A 21414-nucleotide genomic window follows, 5' to 3' on the forward strand; every position below is an offset into this window, starting at 1 on the left:
CCCTGCTCCCAATCAAAAGTTAACATTTATTAAATGTAATGAGGTAACCCAATGTTATCCAAGTGGAGATGCTGGTCCCACAGTGGTGGAAATATAATTTTTTCCAATACCAAGCAGTGTAAAACGTAAAAGTACATGTCCAAATTTTAAATAAACTACACCCTGCCTTATTGGTCATTTAGTGCCAACTATAGGGGTGGCACATCTATTATAAAGGGAGGTTTAGGCATGCCAAGAGTTTTATTTTGCCAGGTTGAAATTGCAGTTTAAAACTGAACACAGAAGCTGCAATTGCAGGCCTGGGACATGTTTTAAAGGGCTGCATAAGTGGGTATTACTATCAGTGCTGCAGGCTTACTAGTAGCATTTAATATACAGGCCCTGGCTACCCGCAGTACCACTTTACTAGGGACTTAAAATAAATTAAATGCGCCAATTGGGTTTGAGCGTATTTCACTATGTTTAAATGAGACAGCACAACCCCTTTAGCACTGGTTAGCAGTGGCAAAGTGCACAAAGTCCTAAAAGGCAACAAGAACGTGTCCAGAAAACAGGAAAAAAGTTTGAGGGTGACCCTACAGACAGGGCCAAGTCCAACACTTATCCATCTGGTGACAAGGATACAAGGCTGCATTTGAGCTAGCCAGTTAGACAGGCAGATGTCACAGGTACAAATCCACAACCTACTAACGTACTAAACCCACCAGAATTAAAAGTTTAATTAAACATGTCTTGTCAGACTGACCATGTTCTTTTCTCATTATCAACAAGGAGGGACGGGGAGATTAGAGGTCCAGTGTACTGTCTCCCATTATACTAGTAACACACCAAAGAGTACACTCACGCACCCGTTCGGATGTCATGCTTCATCATCGTGGGATGCTCCTCGTCAGACCGGTTCTGCAATGTCTGACGGGCACCCAAGAGGGGGCTCTTTGCAGGAGATCTTTTGTAGAGGCTGCCGAGGTAGAATGTCTAAGATGGTACCTAAGGGCAGACACTCCAAGCAGGAGAGCCAATATTAAAATTGGTTCTAAACCTCAACAACCAAATCATTTAATTTTTTTAAAAAACAGAGGAATTAGACCATGAAATAATGCTCAGCCACTTTTTATTAATCAGTAAGGGCAAGGAAATTATCACATCGCCTCTTAAACACAGGTCAACATGTTTCGTGGCCGGCGGTCCGAACGGATCCAATGACGCTTCATCAGGATCAACAAAAACAAAAAGAAAACTTCTCCTGGAGCACTAAAAATATAGACACAGTTAGGTTTCAATGAGGACAACAACAAAAAAAAAAAGGGTTCAACTCCAGTCACTTACATTCAAGTATATTGTCCGTCCGGTCAACTAAACAAAGAGGTCGCCCATGCCCAACTTTAGGATTATGCTGCCTGGGAAGATACAAGCCTAGGACTGTTGCTGAATGAGCACAGCGGTCCGTTCTTCTCGAACCTACCCCGGCGTCTCTTCCCGTATTGATGTTCTTTTCTCAACAGAGCTATACCTTTGTTCCTGGATTACGATATACCACTGTATACATGTGTTTTCACGACAGATTGTCTTCCAATCTGCATGAGAGCATCTCTGACTCACAAGTGTTAATCTTATTTCTTTTGCAAGTTTATTCAAAGACACAGTGACAAAACAGCAGCCACATAGAACACACACTTTTCAATTCAAGGCAGTCCATCAGACGAGTATGGCACCTGTTCACATAGCACTTCAGCACATTGTTCAAGCTATATAAATGTAAATGCAATACAACAAAACAGCAAGGTAAGGAAATAGTAGAGGAGACACAACACTCATAAGTGATGCTAGCGCACTCCCCAACCCATTCTTATAGGCCTAAGAATGCTCACACATGCTACTGCTAAACTCATCTCCCTTAATCTTCACGTATGTGTCTGGTTGACTTTCGTTTTAATTCAGCGTTAGCCTATCCAAAAGTATAAGACATCCATTATCATATGCCATCCTTTGCTTCTTTGTGCTGGGCTTATTATACTCTTCAATGACAATGATTTAGAAAGAGTACAACAAATAAAAATAAAATACAACAATTCGAAAACATCTCAGAGAATGGCAAATTAATACCTTTTATGTAGTTAAGGGAGTCCAGGATCACCACATCCTCCTTGTTCAGCTTCCTGTAGGAAGAAGAAAGCTTGATTTAACACAGGCAACTGTAGCGTCAGAAGCACTGTCAGAGGACACGTTCAAACAGGGAATATTATCAATAAGTACAGTGTAAAAAAGGAAATGAGAAGCTTTAATGGTGCATACTTTTTAAAAGAAACCGTACCAGTTTCCGTTAAGACAATGTGTAACACTGCTTTCTTCTGTTTTGTCTGAGCGTCAAGGACCACTGGGGAATTTATTCAAAATGCCTTAATGATATTTTTGTTAATCTAAATTTAGACCCCAAAGACCTAATGCCTTTTTATTGTGACATGTATTAGATACTTTAAAATCGTGGGAGAAGGTCTCAAAGAATATTCAACAACTCTTTTTCTCTCATTATAAACACCAAGAGCAAAAATAACTGCATGTCAGTTATCCATTTCTGCTAGGGTGGGCGGAGAACCAAAGAAGAATTATGCTCTCTAATGTTCATCATGTTATATATGAACAAAAGGAACAAACCTGGCAGAAAGATAAAACTTACTTTCAAGAACCCAAAAAAATTACTAAAATAAATAAATACCAATAACTTACTGCTAACCAGTAGCATTCACGTTTATCGCTCTGCCCTCGATAAGAACACAAACAGGTCTGAATATTTAACAATCCAATGGTGTGGGATCTTTGGAAATACATAAATGGACCCGCTGAAGTGCCATTAACACCCGCTCGCCCTCAACAGGTCAAAAATAAATAAATAAAAAAACATTTTTTTAAACAAAAAACACATTCAACATCCAGGAACAATCTTTGAGTTCCTAAAGTTCTTCCATTAGATAATTCAGTATAGACTGCCATATCGGACCCAATCTATCAGAAGCATCATTAAGATCAACATATAAATGGCCAATGTATTCTAAATCCTGAGCACACAGTTATCGCTGGAGAGCCCACCTGCTTCCAACATAAAGCAATTTCAAATGTTGTACTGTGAGAAATGAGGTTTCTGGTTGGTTGGGGAATGCACCAAAGCCAGGCAGAACCCACCACTCTAGTCAGGAAGAGTAAGTTACACACCAAAGCTAACCTGTGCTTAGTTGCGGTAGCTTGGCATAATGCAGTCGGGATTACCTCCATAGATCATGTGTAAAGCGTTTGTGGAACACATACGCCAGTGACACAATAAGTACACCACAAAAGAGACTTTACACCAAGATAAAAATACCTAAACTATATTATATGTAGCGATACAATCCAAAACGACAAAAATCATAAACATTTTACGTATGAAACCATTAGTAAATGATGGGATCTGTGGTCCTGAGTCACAGTAATCACCCATGACATGATTTATAAATGCTGCACTATGCAGGCATCAGAACGACCCACATAACCACAGTAGGGCTTGAAGTAATCAAGTATTAGTTTCATCACAGGCGAGTACCACATGAGTAAATGAATCATCAATTACTCCCCTAACATCACTGAATTTGTATGCCAGGAAATACAGTAGTTTGTAACATAACACCTGAACTTATGTGTCACGTTGTGCCTGTGAGCCAGAGAACATAATCACCATATAAACTCGCACACATAGAATGCAGTGGGTAGTGGCTAAAATACACCAATCCCAAAAGGTTATCACGCACAGTGTGCCATGGCCCACAAATTTCTGAATACCCTCATTGGGTGCATAAATCCCTGTCGAATTTGTAGTGCCAAGCATCCCTGTGCTCTTATTAGCAGGATTACAGTAATCAAGATGTCAGTAAAAAAAAAAAAAAAAAAAAAAAAAAAAAACACAAGATTGGAACCTCAGTTGAGATCTTACCCCTTAAGGTTCCGTCAACTACTTGCCCCCAGGTATGTTTCCCGGTGAGGGGGCATGCGCAGGGCGGGGGAAATCGCTGGGAAAAAGTCTTAGGGCCCCTTGAGTGCATAATCGAACAAGGTGGAGATCCTATGAGGTCACCCACGGCAGGCGTGAGGAGTGCAGCTGCCCAGAACCTCAGTGCGACCTCCACAGCAAACACAGTGCCTCCTGATATTGGAGCGCAGAGCTGCCAACCTAAAGCGGCAGTGGCATCGGGCCACTTCAAAGTGGGGCCACACCCTCGAGGTCCGACGCAGGCCGGTGGGCCATGAAGGCAGAAGGGGGGCTGTCAGCATATCACTTGTCCTCACTCCAAGGCCGTGTAGGATCCAACAGCCTTCCTCGTCCTGTGCTCTCAAAGTGAAGGGCCGCACTGAGAGGGGTGTTCGCACACTGCTCCGGCTGACGAGGCCCTCCTGGGGAGGCGGGTTCTTGGAGGATGGCGGTCACATTGCTCTTCAGGGCAGGAGGCACTGTGGCGCAATCCTGCCACAACACAGCGACTTTTCAAAGTGAAGGGGGAAATCCAAAAGCGATCATTACGTGCTATCTATACAGAAACTAGTGGCAACACCCCAAATGCATCTAGCGCTGGGCCCCTGGGAGAACACTGCGGATACTAAGCAGGGCGGACAGGCCAGCTCATCAATGCCCTTGCAGACAGTGGAAGTCCCTCCTGTAGACCAGCAGTAAACAGGCTGCAAGCCAGCACAGCTTAGTAGGTAGCAGTGATGGCAGTACTGCCTGGCAGTCTTGAGGCCCCAAAGTCAAGGAGCCACTGGCAAGCAAGTCAACAAGCAGAAACGCATTCCAGGGAGTCCTTTGTGCCACCCAGCAGAAGCAGGCAGCAAGGCAACAGCAGAAGAGCAGTCCAGGTGAGTCCTTTGAACAGTCAAGCAGTAATTCTAAGAGGGGTTCAGGCCCAGTTCCCAAATGTGCTCTAAAAATCATGGGGAGAGAGTCCCTGTACTCATACTCCAGCTGCCCAGCTTCTGGAAGGTGGGGGAAGTTTCCAGTCAGATCTGATTAGTTCCAAGAATTTCCCTTCTTCCCTACTCTGGCTCCAGACATCAGTAGAGAGTAAACAAGCCCTTTGTGTGAGGGCAGGACACAACCTATTCAACTGTAAAGTGTTAACAAACCTCCCTCTCTCCCAGCAAGACCCTCAGTATGTGGATGATTGCAGATGTAACCCTGTCACACTTAACACTCACTGATGGATGGCTGTCTGGAGAGCACGCACAAAGTGGAGCTGTCACTCTGCGCTAGTCGTGGATTAAAATCAGGCTGCAAAGCAGCCGAGTTATAAGCACAGAGAAATGCCCACTTTCTAAAAGTGGCTTTTCTAAAATAGTAATGTAAAATCCACCTACCCCAGTAAGCAGCATTTCTCACTACCATTCCTAACATAGCAAACATGACATATAAAGGGAATTCCCAATACAAAGCAGCACCCACAGCAGTGAAAACGAAATAGGTTGTTTGTCACTACTAGACCATGCAACACATAAAAATATATGCTGTAGATTTTACATACAGAGCACCCTGTTCAAAGGGATATCCAGGGACTACCATAGGGGTGACTCAGGTGGAGTAAAAAGGAGTTCAGGCCTGGGCAAGTAGTTGCACTTGCCATGTCAATGTGGCAGTAAACTGCGCACGCAGGCCCTGCAGTGGCATGCCTGAGATAGGTTTGAAAGGTTACTTCTGAGGGTGGTGCAATCTGGTGCAAATGCTACTAGTGGGCCTGCAGCACTGGTTGTGCCACCCACATACGTAGCTCCTTAACCAGGTCTCAGGCCTGCCAGTGCTAGACCTGTGTGTACAGTTTAAATGCCACTTCGACTGGGCATTTAAAACTACTTGCCATGACTTAAATTCCTCCTTTTCTACATTTACGTCACCCCTAAGTTATGCCCTAGGTAAACTATAGGGCAGCGTGATATATACTTAAAAGACAGGATATGTACTTATGTGTTTAACATGTCCTGGTAGGGGAAACTCACAAATTTGTTTTCCACTACTGTGAGGCCTGCTCCTCTCATAATCCAGCATTAGAACTGCCCTTATATACTTTTAAGTGGTAGATTCTGATCTGAAAGGAGTACCCCTGTCATGTTTAGTATGGCCAGAATGTAACAGAAAATCCTGCTTACTGGTGAAGTTGGATTTAATATTACAATTATAGAAATGCCACTTGTAGAAAGCGCGTATTTCTCTGCACTTACTGCCATCTGTGCCTTACAGCCTGTCTCCAATTCACATCTGGCCTGTGCTGATTGACAGCTCTCCTTCTGCATTCCACCCAGACAGAGGACACTCAGTCACATCTGCTTTTATGTGCATACCAAATGGGCAGGAATGGTGGAGGGACTCTTACACTTCAGAGGCCAGTGGCCTGCCCTCACACAAAGGACTGATAACCCCCGGCAGGGATCCAGACAGACAGGACTGGGCTGAAAGAAGAACTTGTGCACTTCAAAACCGCTCTTTGAAGTTTCACCCACTTCAAAGGCACCTTTGGGTATATATATCTACTGGGTCTCTGACCTCACCAAAGCAGACACTTCTGAATCTACACCAGGACTGCCTTGCTGCTGAAAGGACTTATCTGGACTGCTTTGCTGAGCAGGACTGCTGTCCTGCTGCCTGCTGGCCTCCTACTCTGTTGGAAGGACTCTGCCTTCTCCACAAGTGCTCTCCAAGGGCCTGGATTGAGCTTGCCTTCTGTTCTGAAGTCTCAGGGCCACAAAGAGTTCATCCCAGAGAAGAAAATGCCCGTGCATCAGTAAATCAATGCAATGCCTGTAGAAATCAAAGCAGCGCCTGCCTCGCAGCTGAAAATTTGCAAAGCTCATGCAATACCACTGTAGTCACACTTAGTACACATATGAAACAAGACACTCAGTATTACAAACATAAAGGTACTTTATTTAGGTGACACAAATACCAAAAATACCATTGAGACTATACTGCCTTAGGAGGTAAGTAATACACAAATTATATACACTACTATGCAGAAATAGGCATAAAAACAGCGAGAAAGTGCAAATAGTGAAAATCACAATAGAGACACATGGGCCTAGGGGGAGCACAAACCATATACTAAGAAAGTGGAATGCGAATGTTGGTCCCCCACCTAGGGAAGTGTAGTGTGTAGAGGGGAGCTGGGAAACTAGAAAAGACCAAAAATAAGTACAACCCACCCCAGTGACCAGGAAAACAGGAGTAAACCACAGTACGTTTCCCCGATCTCACACAAACGAGAAGAAGAATTATGCAAAACTCAGAAGAGACTGCAAGACACCAACAGTGGATTCCTGGACAACAAGACCTGTAGAAGAAGAGGACCAAGTGCAAAAAGCACAGTAGAGTCCAGGAAGAGCAGAAGCCTGTGCTAACCCAGATGAAGGTGCAAAAGGAGAACAACCTATGGAGAAGAAAAGTGAGTACTCCACCCAAGAAGATGATATTGGGTTGCTGGAGGGTGCAAGTGATGCCCATGCCGGATGGAGGACTGCAGTCGGGTCTGTGTCAGAGTCCACCAACACGCAAAGCTTGCAGTTAGTGGAAAATGGTGCTGCCGATGACCAGAAAGGACCAGGTGGACTCTACCCTGGAGGGGGGGGGGGGGCGAAGGGGGGGGAAGGGGGGGGGGGGGACGGGAGTCAGATGGGGCCATCAGCGACAAAGAGCCCACATAACACCATGCAGCACACACAGGACGAGGACAAGAAAGTTGCAGAACAGTCCCATGCAGCACTACAATAAAGGCTCCCAAACCACTGGAGAACCACTCAAGAAGCAGTGCATTGCAGGATAGAGTGCTGGGACCCAGAGCTACAAGATGCACAAAGAACTAGCAGGAAGGATGCCAACAAGCCTTGGCAGTTGCAAAAGACATGGCACATTGGAGTACTGTCTTGCGTGGGGAGACAAGGTCTTACATCCACCAATGTGGGACAGCTGGAAGAGAGGACTGTTGGGACCACTTCAGTCCACCACTGTGATGCAGGATCCACCAGCTCAGCAGGAGAGGGGATGCACGCAGCCAGTAGTATCGCAGTTGGTGCCTGCAGAAGCAGGGGAGTGACTCCTTCATCCCAAGGGAGATTCCTTCTGCCTTCTGAATCAGGCTGAAGACGGGCTGTCCTCAGAGGATGCACAACTGGGAAACTGTTGCATTTGCTCGCAGGAGCCGGAGTTACAACGTTGCAGGAGTTACTTGCTTCCTTGTTGCAGCTTGTAGGTTCCTGGAGGGTCCAGATGCAGTTTCTTCAGTGAGAAGTCGAAGTGGAGGGTGCAGAGGATTCCTGCTGGTGTCTTGCAATCCGAATCTAAGGAACCACCCAAAAGAGAGACCCTAAATGGCCCTAAAAGGGGGAATTGGTCACCTAGCTGAGTGACCACCTATCAGGAGGGGGCTCTGACATCACCTGCTGGCACTCAAATGCTCCCAGAGGTCCCTGCTAACATTGAATCCAAGATGGCAAAACCCAGGAATCCTCTGGAGGAGCTCCGAGCACCACCCCTGAGGTGGTAACGGAGGGAGGGGGGGGGGGGGGGGGGGGGGGGGGAGAGTCACTTCCCTTTCCTTTGTCCAGTTTTGTGCCAGAGCAGAGACTTTGGGTCCCTGAACAGGTGCAGACTGGTTCATGCAAGGAGGGCACCATATGTGCCCTTCAAACCATTTCCAGTGGTTTGGGGGAGGCTACCCCTCCCACGCCTGTAACACCCATTTCCAAAAGGAGAGGGTGTAACACCCCTCTCCCAAAGGAAATGCTTTGTTCTGCCTTCCTGGGTTTGGGCTGCACAGGCAACAGGAGGGCAGAAACCTGTCTGTTAGGCGGCAGTAGCTGGGGCTGCCTGGAAAACCTCAGAAGGCTTTAATGGCACTACTGAGGGTCCTCTAAGAAGCCCCCAGAGGGCATGGAATCATACAACCAATACTTGCAAAAGTATTGGGGTATGATTCTGACATGTTTGATGCCAAACTTGCCTAGGTTCGGAGTTACCATTATGTAGCTGGAGATAGGTAGTGACCTATGTCCAGTACACATGTAAAATGGCATCCCTACACTCACAAAAGTCCAGGAAAATGGGTCTGGAGTTTCTGAGGGTACCATTTGCTAGTGCAGGGGTGCCCTCACCCACAGGTACATGGACGCTACCCTCTGGGCTAAGAGGGTCTTCCATAGGGGTGACCTATAATGACCTGGTGTAGGGACCTATAGTGAAAACGGGTGCATGCACCCAGTTCACGCAGACTGCAACGGCAGGCCTGCAGAACCGTTTGCATGGGGGCTCCCTATGGATGGCAGAATAACTGCTGCAGCCCACAGAGATCCCCTGGAATCCCAAGTACCATATACTATGGACTTATAAGGGGGGGGGACCAGTATGCCAATTCTGGGTGACATACTGTGAGAACAGTAATTAACAACCAAATTTAAGGGCGAGAGCATAACTACTCGAGTCCTGGTTAGCAGGATCCCAGCAGACACAGTCAAACACACTGACAAACAGGCCAAAAGTGGGAATAACCAAGCTAGAAAGAGGTTACTTTCCTACACCAGACCTTGGTGATAGCGGATTTTCCAGTGAGTATTATCTTGGAAGATTTTGCAGAGAACCTGGCATGCACTGCTGTTCCTGAACTACCTGTATGGTATGAATAGGGCAGAATGATTCTGGTGTCTGAGTATTTGGGTGTGTTGAAGTGTTGGGCGTTGTGAGGGGAGATGGATGGTTATGCTGTGTGTGAGTTTTTAGTTATGTGATGCTGATTTTGGGTTTAACTCGTGATTCGTGCACTGTTGTTTTAATGTACTGTTCTTATGTGTGATGTGTTAGAAAGGCTTCATTTTGTTAATATTATTTGGTTATCAGGTTCGTTGAATTACAAGATCTTGAGATATTGTGGTTTACTTGTCTGTGAATGTGGTGCCTCGCAATACTCACTACCTTATGCACAGATGGGGTCTAAATTAAATAATTTATTTTCCAGGAGTTTGTCTGACTAATCTAGGTTGGTGCCCTCTGCGCTTAAGTGCACGGGAACAAATACATTAGCCAGGGGAAGGGCTGTAGCTGGACAGGTGTCTGCTTATTATGAATTGAGTGTAACCAGTGCCAGAATGGTACTGTTCTTGCGTCTATCCTTTGTGTGATTTGTCTCATTCTAACTTGCTGGTTTTCCTCCAGTTTAGGTTGAGAAGACAAGGTTTATTTAGTGCAAGTTCAATGAGAAAGGCTGTGCATAATGTTTTCTTTCTTCATAAAGAAGTCACACTGTGATTGGTTAGTCAGCCAGCGAGCTCTGCTGGGACTGGTGGGACGTCACCACAAAGACAAGCTGTCATTAGTTGGCTGCTGATGGAGGCACTGGGGATGGGTGACCTTTCAGGGCTACTCAACCACTCGGTAGGGCATCGGGTGAGTTTTATTTTATGAGGTTGAGCTATTTTTAGATTCCACTCGACCCTTCTGGCCAGTGGATAAAGAACAGGTATTCTGTTCAGTCAGAAATTGAATTAGCAATTAAGATGCCTTTGAATCCTATTCTAGTCACATTTGCTCTGTGTTCAGAGACAGAGGTCAAAAGTCAATTTGCCTTCTTGCAATGCAAATACTTTTCCTTGTGACTGCAAAGTTCCAGTATTTTGTAAGGTGAACTGTCTGACCTATGTGAAATGAACAGCTTTTGCTATCAGCTTTTTCCTAACACACATAACTAGGACAACTTTACAAACATTTCAAATTGTATTTCAGTAGCTGTGAAAGAAATATTTTTCTAAAATATTTTAATAGAATGAAAAAAGTCAGAATACTTTACTTGGTGATGTGCAAATGATGAATATTTTCTGAAACCCAGCTTTCACAGATTATTGTTAATACACTATATAGCTTCTATCAGTAAAGCTGCAAGTTAGTGGGAAGGTTTTTGGACATTTCGTGGAAATGTACTTTCTGTAAATGACAGTGCGCTACCACATCATGCTTTAGTAATATATTTATTAAAAGTGAGTGTTTAAACAAACTGAGAAACACTCCTGCCCTGATGGCAAAGCTATTAGTAAACTAAGAGGCAAGAAATGCATGGATCATGTGTACCCTATATGTGGGCTAGAATTATACATGGAGCAAACGTTTAGGGTATTTAATCAAACAAAAGAGGTTTTATTTTTTTATTTTTTAACAGCAGAAACGCCGAACTCACACATTTGAAGGTGCACTCATAAGTTAGAATGTAGAACAAAAGTGACTGTAAAAGACAATATTTGCCTAGGATCACACAATTTGAGACACGTTTCCGGGTCAGGTACATTACAGTTAGATCGAGTAGATTATTCAAGCTACTCGACCTGCAGGTCTAGTAGCATTTTTATGATTTTTCGAGGCCTGTCTTTCGCATCACCTCATCTACATGGGGGAGTAGTTCAGTGAATGCCAACTTTCCTTCTGATGGAAGAAGAGATTAGCCATCTTGGAATTAGGGTTATGGGAATCTTTACAGTAAACCAAAGAGGAAATGGTACAAAAGGAGGTGGGCATAAGATAAGAAATTAAACAGGACGGTTTCCCTCTGATACTAGGCTACTGCACAAGATATCACTTGTTTCTCTCATTAACACCTCATCAGAACACGTCTGACCTAGCAAACTCAAAAATGAAGATCCTCCTGGAAACAGAGTGAATGACTCCTGACTCTTCTTAGCCTCCAGGGACCGGAACTGCTCTCTGAGGGTCAGGTAGCTAAAGTTTTGTTTGCCTGTTCTGGGCACACACAAGAAACGGAAGCAAAGCTTTCTTGATTCAAAAAGGCCCTGCTGATTACTAATGACTAGAACATGCAGTGGCCCAAACTGTAGAGAAACCTGGTGCACAGAATCTACCCAGAGGACTGCAGGAGTGTCCAGAAAGCACTCAGCCAGTAGTTGGAGAAAAGTGGGACTGAGGTGCTGTGGCTTCCCTAGGTGGGCAAGGAAAACCTGGTTTTGCCCACATTTTACTCACTGAAAGCATGTTCAGCATACCCCCCCTGCAGTAAAGATATCTGCCTTTTGGAGATCAGCCAGGCTACAGCTACCAGCCTTGAGTTGGATGACTGAGAGAGCAAGATATGTGACTGAGGGCCTCATTATGACTTTGGTGGTCCAACCTCCGGACTGCCAATACAACGGTGGTGGTCTAAGACAAGCTGGCGGCCTCCCCACAGCCTTATTATTAGTTCCACGTGCTTCAGGGAGAGCAGAGGCCAATGCCATTGCAATGTCTGCACTGGCAGCACACTTAGACTGCCATGGCAGACTGTGCGCATTCCGAGTGTGCTAAGAGGTGGGCCCATGCACTGCCCACAACATGGTCACCCCCACCCTCTTATTCCCCCCATCTCTGCCTTTCCACCAGCCTATTCATGGCAGTGACCCTGCCATGAAAAGGCTGGGGGAAAGGCAAGTCGTGACCGCTGTGTGCCTGACCACAACTTGCACCTCTGCCAACCAAATCGGGATCCATTATCCTGGTGGTGGTGGTGGTGGTGGTGGTGGTGGTGGTGGTGGTGGTGGCGGCGGCGGCAGTCTCCTGGCCGTCCGACCCCCAGGATCATAATCTAGTGGTCAGTCTGCCAAGACTGCTGCAGTCGGACTGCCATTGAGAGAAGGGCGGTCTTAGGATCGCCGTACTCTTAATAAGGTCCCCAAGTTCAAAGGTAAAACCTTGGACCAGAGGAAGGCAGCAAATCGATTCCAGTGGCTATGATATTCAGGTTTGTCATGCTTAGTTTTTGGCATCAAAACCAGTAACTTCAGCGGGAGCTTGAGGTATCAGACTTCAAGAGTTTGTTGCAAGTGTCTGCCTTGGAATTTGTGCCTTTGCAAGATTTTCACCTCAAAATGTAGGCTAGAAGATAAAAGCTTACCCACTTTGAATATCCAAACTCCACTCCATTGTGCTCGGCCTGAAATCCCACCTAAGTCCCATTGAACTGCAAACTGATATTTTGAATTGCGCTTTACTTTTTGACACCTTTTGCCTGAAAAGGTTAAAAATTAATATCCCTGGTTCCTCTAGTCGAGTTTTAATCGATTTGGTGTATTTTTGCTCATTTATTTTTTCTTTGTCAAAATTGGTTTATGAATTTAATTGTTTTTGCCACTTTAAAATTCTTCGTGAGCAGCCTGGAAATATTGGGTAAAGTATTGGTGCCATTTCCCCCTGGACTAAGACTGACTGGAGAAGACTTTAATAGGGTGGTGACTGGCATGGACCAGGGAGGGCAGATGTTTCTATTTCTGGGGCAACCCCGCTGTCAAGGTTTAAAATGGCCCTGGGGCTCACAGATCCATGGTGAGTGCTCAATCTCCGGATCAAGGATAGACCTTTTACTCAGGGCCCACAGATACTAAATCAGTCTGGATTACTTTCTAATACCAAACTCCGACACCCACTGAGTGGCCTATGCCCAGATCATGCCACAGAGACTTTCAGACCCCTCACCCGTAGAACTTAGGTGGAGAATGGGGCCACAACAAAGCAGCCAGGACAGCGTGATTGATTCTTCCTTTACAATTTAGCATCAGTAACATACCAGAGTACCCAATGGGATGAATTTAAGGTCATCCTATGGGGCAAAACCCTCAGCTATCAGACAGGGGTCCAGAGGAGAAGGCAGCAAACAATCAGATTTGGGGCCTTGAGTTTCAGAGCTGGAAGAACAACAACTGCTGTCTCCAAGGTCGATTTCCCTTTGCAACGTGCTCTATTCTCAGGAGACACTTTGACCTTGTCAAACTGTGTAAAACAGGCTTGGAGAGCAACACAGAGCCACATTTACCAATGGGGCAAGAAGGCAAGCAAAACGTTACTCCAGTTATGGTTAAACGTGCTACAGCAGGAACCGACAGCAGCTACTGAGGCAGACGGAGGGACCATATTCAGGGCTGATGGGCTACAGCTCTATAATGTGCTTCATATTTTGCAAAACTATACTAAAGAGGGGTGGGGGGAAACAACAGTCAGAGGAGGACTTGGAGGGCTTCATCAGGGACTTACCCTTAAGGGGGCTTGGACCTCACAGAGAGGGTCTCATTGGAGGACCCCCTTACAGCATATATCTGCATGGAATAGACAGCGGTCTTTCATAATTCAGGGAGACCAACAGAGCGATGCTGGTCCTACCACCTGGATCTCCTTATTGAACCTAGAAGCAAAAGTACTGACTAAGACCCAGGCAAACTGCCTGACAGTATAAAAGAGTTCTTGTCTCACAGGACCAATCTGGATTTATGCAGGGACAGGTAACGTAGCACAATGTCAGGACGGTCTGGCGCCGATAATGTCCCTGCTTTCATAGCTGAATGATAGGTAATGCGGGTGTACCATTGCTACACCTCCTTTATGGGGGCACGCAGCATTGAAACTCCCAACCACAGCAGTGGTGTTGAGAACCTGGCAAGATAGAACAAAATTGCTTGGATGGAAGGCAGGCTTTGGGAGGGGATGCCTTGTGTGGGGAACCAGCTACCCCAGGTGACAGCTGATGAGATTTTATTCATGGGACATAACTGAAATTTCTACACAAAATGCAGTGGCCTGTTATGAAGAAATTTGCAGGCGAAATTGGAATTTCACCATAGTTCAATTTTTTAATACCTCCATTGCGCCATGCTCTGGCACCTTATGTGGGTGGTTTGACAGATCCACTGACAGGAAGTCCTTTATAGACTCAAATACTGGGGAAGACCTGGATGCCCATAGGATTGCAGAGTTCTAGAACCTTGGTACTCAATACTCCTGATACTTTCCCACAGTTATGGGTGGCCCTCGACTCCGATCTAGGCCCACTTGAGGACTGGAGGACAGTCCTGACTGTACCACAGGAGGCAGCGGTGGCAGAACAATTCAGGCTTATTCAAGTACACCACATCTATAGTACACATTGGACAAAGCATGGGCTTTTGAGCGCCTTGAGGTGATTACGCCTCCAAGAGGAAGGAGGAGACTTGCTCCATACAGTGAAGAATTGTGGGTTATTGACCCCACTTCTGGGAAGAGGTACTTTTTACAATGGGGGAGGGTCTGGGCTGGCGCATCCAATAAGACCTAAAGCTGGTTTTACTGCACATACAGTTAGATCTTGATAGAAACAGATATAGGATGCCCTGCTCTGGATAAGAGAGACATTGGAAGAATGATGCACCCTCAGCACTGGAAGGATGGAAAACAGGGTTGGACCACTGCATGAGCCTAGTAATACAGCCTGGTAAATGCATCCAGAGGCTCCCCGCTCAAACACCTGGGGAGATTGGGACCAGTATAGAGGGATATTCCTGGAGCCAAGCAGGAGTCAACAAAGGTCCTGAGATGGAGAAAGTAGAACCTTGTTCGGTGCCAGCTCAGGGAATGGGCTCAGGGGACAGAGGGGGAAGAGGGGCTGTTATAAATATATTATGCACTGGACACTGATGAATTTCCAAATAGTGTGTAGGTGTGACCTTTACTATGGGGAAAAATGTAATAAAATGTTTTCCCCAAAAAAAAATTGGCAGGGCTTAAACTTAAGACGCATTTCCCTGGGGCATTGTGGCTGCTTGTGCCGTCAATACCAGAGGCTAAACAGAGTTTCACTGAGACATTTGTGAATCCTAGCCAGGGGTTGTTAAATTGGTAAAGATTCCTTCTCAAATTATTAATCCCCTTCCTAACGACCACCAGTCCCTTCGTAAATACTACAGGACCTTTGCAGAAAATTAATTATCTGTGACTGAGTTGCCTTCTTCATCTCTAAATGGTCATGCAATATTTTACTTCTCCCCACTGATATCACCAATGTGGGAACTGGTTCATAAGTCACAAAGCAAGCAGGGGCTACTGAGCACCAACTGTGGAAACATTGGGCCTTTTATCTGTGTTGTCCCTTGGCCAGCCTACTTAATGGACCCAAAGCTGGTCACAAAGTACACCGCAAAGGCACCAGACTAGTGAAGCAGATCCGACCAGGGCTTACTAAAGGCGATGGCGTGCAGTAGAATGTCAGAACAATAATAACACCCAGTGCTACAATTCAAGTAGCCACTAGCTGCACTTTAAAAGAGAAAGTACTTTTATCTACACACACAGTTAAATGCTATGCATGAAAATATTAGATCAGCGAAACAAGCAATACAGGGCAGAATTTACAAAATATTCCAGCCAATTTGCTTTGAAATAAGGTTTTCATACATAATAAACCAAAACCACTTTCTACTGATTTTATTGAAGGGTTTTAGTGTACAACTTAAAAGATCTTCTGAGAGTGTTGGATTAATGTACGCAGATCGAACCACTTCCACGCTGCTCTGGCAGTCTTAAGTTTTCCAGGCTTCAAGATTTAACCCGCCCCACCCCTACCCCACCCCAAAATGCTGACAAATAAAGATATCAGCCTTGACACAGAAGCTTTGACCCCCACGCAACTGTACGGAACAGTATGCTGGCCAATCAGGCTTGACCAATTAATTCTATGCCATGTTAAAATTATGAGAAGGTCTTTCAATCAGACATTCCAGATATGAAACCCCTCTCTACAGCTGGTTTGGGCCAGTTCATAACTTTTTGTTCAGTAGCTTCAGACTGTTAAAATCACATCCTTTGTCACCCACATGCAGCAGGAAGAGGCAATGGAATTCGGTGCCCTGACAGGGAACAGTAGACTAAACTTGGTGAAGAAAAGGTATCACCACTCCCCCACTCACTGGCTGTTGTAATGTGCCAATAGTGATATTCCCTAAAAAAAAAAAAACAGGGGTCATTTACAAGTGAGACGAAAGAAAATATATTTCCCTTATTTTCCCACCCAATAGTCATCGGAGCCCAGCTACAGTCAACATTGCTGGGAAAGGTCCTGGAAACTTTCAGGCCTGCCTGCAAGTTCAAAGAAAGCGACTTCACAACCTTACCTCCTTATCTAAATACTTCATTTGATACAGTCATGCATACATGTAGAAATCCCCACATGGAATCCTATGCCAAAACAGCAAAGCACAACACACACACAAGGGATAGTAGAAAGTGGTTGTTGGACCTGGCATCCTAATGGTGGTCTTAGCCCAAACTTTTTTCCTTTCTCCTCCTGTTTTTAGCTAAATCTTTTTGTTGACCTCTAGAATCTGAGCACTTGACCACTGTTAACTAGTGGTCAAGTGAATGTGCTTCTCCACTAACCATGGCAACATTGGTGCATCCACAATTGCCATATTTAATTTAAGTAAAAGGAATGACATGCTTTTAATTTTTACATATCCTGGTAATGAATCTTCCCTTTTCCCCTCCTCCCCCCAAAGTTGTTTTTCATTAATGTGAGACCTGCTCCTCTCAGGGGCCATAATTGGGAATTCTCTATACTTCTAAGCTATTATCCCTGATCATAAATGAGTAGCCAAATCAAATTTCATATCATTGGAAGGGTAATGATAAATCCTGTGATGATAAATCATCTTTACTGGTAAAGTCAGATTTATTATTAGTATTTTTAAAATGCCACTTTTAGAAAGCATTTCTCCACTCTCATTGCTCTGTGTGCCTGCCACCCAGACTCCAATACTGGTCTTATCTGGGTTGGGTGATCGCTACACTTGTGCACTCCCTCCAGACACCCACAACACAGGACACAACTGCATTTGCATTCTGATGGGTCTTCCAGGACTGGAAGGGAGCTCACACCTACACTGCAAGAGGGAAGTTTATGCCCCACACAAAGACCTGATTACCCCCGTATCTAAACACCTGAAATCAGTACACGTCTGGACCTGAAAGAAACTCTGCTAGAATGAAGGCTGCTGTGCAGAAAGGATTGCCACCTTGCTTTGTCTGACTACTTCCAGGAACTGCTGCCCTGGTTGGCTCAACTGCCCTGATGCCTTCTGACCTCTGCCCTGCCAAAAAGAACTAAGAACTAAACCCAGAATGACTCCAAAGGCTAACTGGCTTGCCCCCGGTTCTTCCCAGAGGTCTCAGGGACATCAGAGACCTCAGGAACTGCTCAATTCCAGCTCGCCACACCGTTAATCAAACAACAGCACTCCACTTTGTGGGAGCGTTCCTGATTGCCAGCTGGAGCCTGAGTGTGGTGCTGATTTGCAACTCCTGCACCGCTTTGTGAGAAGTAGACTGGCCCTTTGGGGTCTCCCGGGCGAGTGAGGCGCTATGTTCCAGTCTGCGCAGTTCTACCAGAAGGCAGCCTTCCTTTTGGATTCACTGGTTTCTACAACAACTCCAACATGCAGGGTGTGCCTCCACCAACCGGCATGGATGCCACTGACGGACGTGCCCCTCCTATTTGCCAAGACAACTGCAACATGCTGAGCACGCCTTCACCAGCCTCTATGGAGCAGAGCCGCAGCGCACCTCACCTGTCCTGAACCATGCTGGAGCACAACTCCTATCCCTGCGGCGACGCCTTCAACCGACCGGGTACTTTGTTGTCCAGTCCTGCGGCAGTGGTGTTTTACTTGGACCTGAGCAGTCTAGACGTTGTTGTACGATGCTCATCATAGTTGGGGGACACACACTGTTAATACCTACAACACAGCCCCAGAGGGACCCTATTTGCCTACAAGAAGTACAACAGCTTCTAGGGCTACGATATTTAACACATTCTTAGAATTACAGTAAAGACTCTAAAAAGAGTCCTGTTTAAAGCACTGCATTTGACGCATTGAAAAATGAATAGCTTTTGCTCTAATGATTGGATTTTTGCTGTTTTGTTCTTGTTCTGCTCAGATCAATATTTTCTATTTTTCTAAGCCGGTGTGGAGTCTTTTTGTGGTGTTCACTGAGTTGCTGTTGGTTTGTGCTGCACAAATACTTTATACATGGCCTCTTAAGTTAAGCCCGACTACTCTGTGCCAAGCGGGCAGAGGGTGAGCATAGGAATGTGCTTCTGACTTACCCTGACTAGGATTGTGGTTCCTACTTGGACAGGGTGCATACCTCTACCAGTGTTAGAAATCGGGTCTCTAGCTGGCAGAGATGGATTGGCCACCACTTCCATTCCATTTCAACCATGTGAGAGAACAGTAGTAGCTTCCGAAAGGAGGGATGAACTTCAACCTCCAGAACTCAGAACCACCCTCCCGGGACAGATGCAATTTCTTAGAACCCCCTCAGTGATCACACACGAATGTGGGGGATTATGAAGGCAAAAGTCAAAAAGCTGCAGAAACATACCATGACTTTTCTAGTAATCCAAAAGAACATGTGTAGGAAGTTGGCTCTGTATGCACTATTTCAAAGTAAGAAATAGCATGCACATCCAAGGGTTCCCCTTAGAGGTAAGATAGTGGCAAAAAGAGATAATTTCAATGCTCTATTTTGTGGTAGTGTGGTCGAACAGTAGGCTTATCAGAGGGTAGTGTTAAGCATTTGTTGTACACACACAGGCAATAAATGAGGAACACACACTCAGACAATTCCAGGCCAATAGGTTTTTATATAGAAAAATATATTTTCTTAGTTTATTTTAAGAACCACAGGTTCAAGATGTACAATCAATACTTGAAATGAAAGGTATTTCACTCAGGTATCATAGGAACTTTGAATCAGCAAAATGGCATGTACAGTTTTGGCAAAAATGGCAATAAGCTATTTTAAAACTAGACCATGCAAATTTCAACAGTTCCTGGGGGAGGTAAGTATTTGTTAGTTTTGCAGGTAAGTAAACCACCTACAGGGTTCAAAGTTGGGTCCAAAGTAGCCCACCGTTGGGGGTTCAGGGCAACCCCAAAGTTACCACACCAGCAGCTCAGGGCCGGTCAGGTGCAGAGGTCAAAGTGGTGCCCAAAACACACAGGCTTCAATGGAGAAAGGGGTGCCCCGGTTCCAGTCTGCCAGCAGGTAAGTATCCGCAACTTCGGAGGGCAGACCAGGGGGGTTTTGTAGGGCACCGGGGGGGGACACAAGTCAGCACAAAAAGTACACCCTCAGCGGCACGGGGCGGCCGGGTGTAGAGTGCAAACAGGCGTCGGGTTTGCAATAGATTTCAATGGGAGACCCAGGGGTCTCTTCAGCTTTGTCTGACTACTTCCAGGAACTGCTGGGGAAGGGGCTCCTCGGGGTAGCCACCACCTGGGCAAGGGAGAGGGCCACCTGGGGGGGGGGTCGCTCCTGCACTAGAGGTCGGATCCTTTAGGTCCTGGGGGCTGCGGGTGCAGTGTCTTTACCAGGCGTCGGGTTCTTGGAAGCAGGCAGTCGCGGTCAGGGGGAGCCTCTGGATTCCCTCTGCAGACGTCGCTGGGGGGGGGGGGGGGGCTCAGAGGGGTCAACTCTGGCTACTCACAGGGTCGCAGTCACCGGGGAGTTCTCCCTGTAGTGGTGTTTCTCCGCAGGTCGAGCCGGGGGTGTCGGGTGCAGAGTGGAAAGTCTCACGCTTCCGGCGGGAAACGTGGAGTCCTTTTAAAGTTGATTCTTTGTTGCAAGTTTTGGTTTCTTTAGAACAGGGCCGCTGTCCTCAGGAGTTCTTGGTCCTTTTAGATGCAGGGTAGTCCTCTGAGGCTTCAGAGGTCGCTGGACCCTGGGAAGCGCGTCGCTGTTGCAGTTTCTCTTGAAGTGGGGAGACAGGCCAGTAGGGCTGGGGCCAAAGCAGTTGGTGTCTCAGTCTTCTCTGCAGGGCTTCAGGTCAGCAGTCCTTCTTCATCTTAGGTTGCAGGAATCTGTTTTCCTAGGTTCTGGGGGCCCCTAAATACTCAATTTAGGGGTGTGTTTAGGTCTGGGGGGTTAGTAGCCAATGGCTACTAGCCCTAGGGGTGGCTACACCCTCTTTGTGCCTCCTCCCTGAGGGGAGGAGGGCACATCCCTAATCCTATTGGGGGAATCCTCCATCTGCAAGATGGAGGATTTCTAAAAGTCAGAGTCACCTCAGCTCAGGACACCTTAGGGGTTGTCCTGACTGGCCAGTGACGACTCCTTGTTTTTCTCATTTTCTCCTCCGGCCTTGCCGCCAAAAGTGGGGCCGTGGCCAGAGGGGGCGGGCATCTCCACTAGCTGGGATGCCCTGTGGCGCTGTAACAGAGGGGGTGAGCCTTTGAGGCTCACCACCAGGTGTTACAGTTCCTGCAGGGGAGGTGAGAAGCACCTCCACCCAGTACAGGCTTTGTTCCTGGCCACAGAGTGACAAAGGTACTCTCCCCATGTAGCCATTAACATGTCTGGTGTGTGACAGGCTGGCAAAACTAGTCAGCCCACACTGGAAGTTGGGTATATTTTCAGGGGGCATCTCTAAGATACCCTCTGGGTGTATTTCACAATAAAATGTACACTGGCATCAGAGTGCATTTATTGTGCTGAGAAGTTTGATACCAAACTTCCCAGTTTTCAGTGTAGCCATTATGGTGCTGTGAAGTTTGTGTTTGACAGACTCCCAGACCATATACTCC

General features: G+C 46.1%; 1 protein-coding gene across 1 annotated transcript in view; it reads right to left on the reverse strand.

Moving 5' to 3' along the window:
* KTI12 (KTI12 chromatin associated homolog) overlaps positions 1 to 21414 on the reverse strand; it is a 320786-nt gene that overhangs the window by 226816 nt on the left and 72556 nt on the right. The window contains exon 3 of the mRNA XM_069222350.1: positions 2104 to 2156. Coding sequence (XP_069078451.1) covers positions 2104 to 2156 — 53 coding nt within the window. The remainder of the gene's footprint in view (positions 1 to 2103; positions 2157 to 21414) is intronic.

The sequence above is a fragment of the Pleurodeles waltl genome, chromosome 3_1 (genome assembly GCF_031143425.1).
Source record: "Pleurodeles waltl isolate 20211129_DDA chromosome 3_1, aPleWal1.hap1.20221129, whole genome shotgun sequence".
Lineage (NCBI taxonomy): Eukaryota > Metazoa > Chordata > Amphibia > Caudata > Salamandridae > Pleurodeles > Pleurodeles waltl.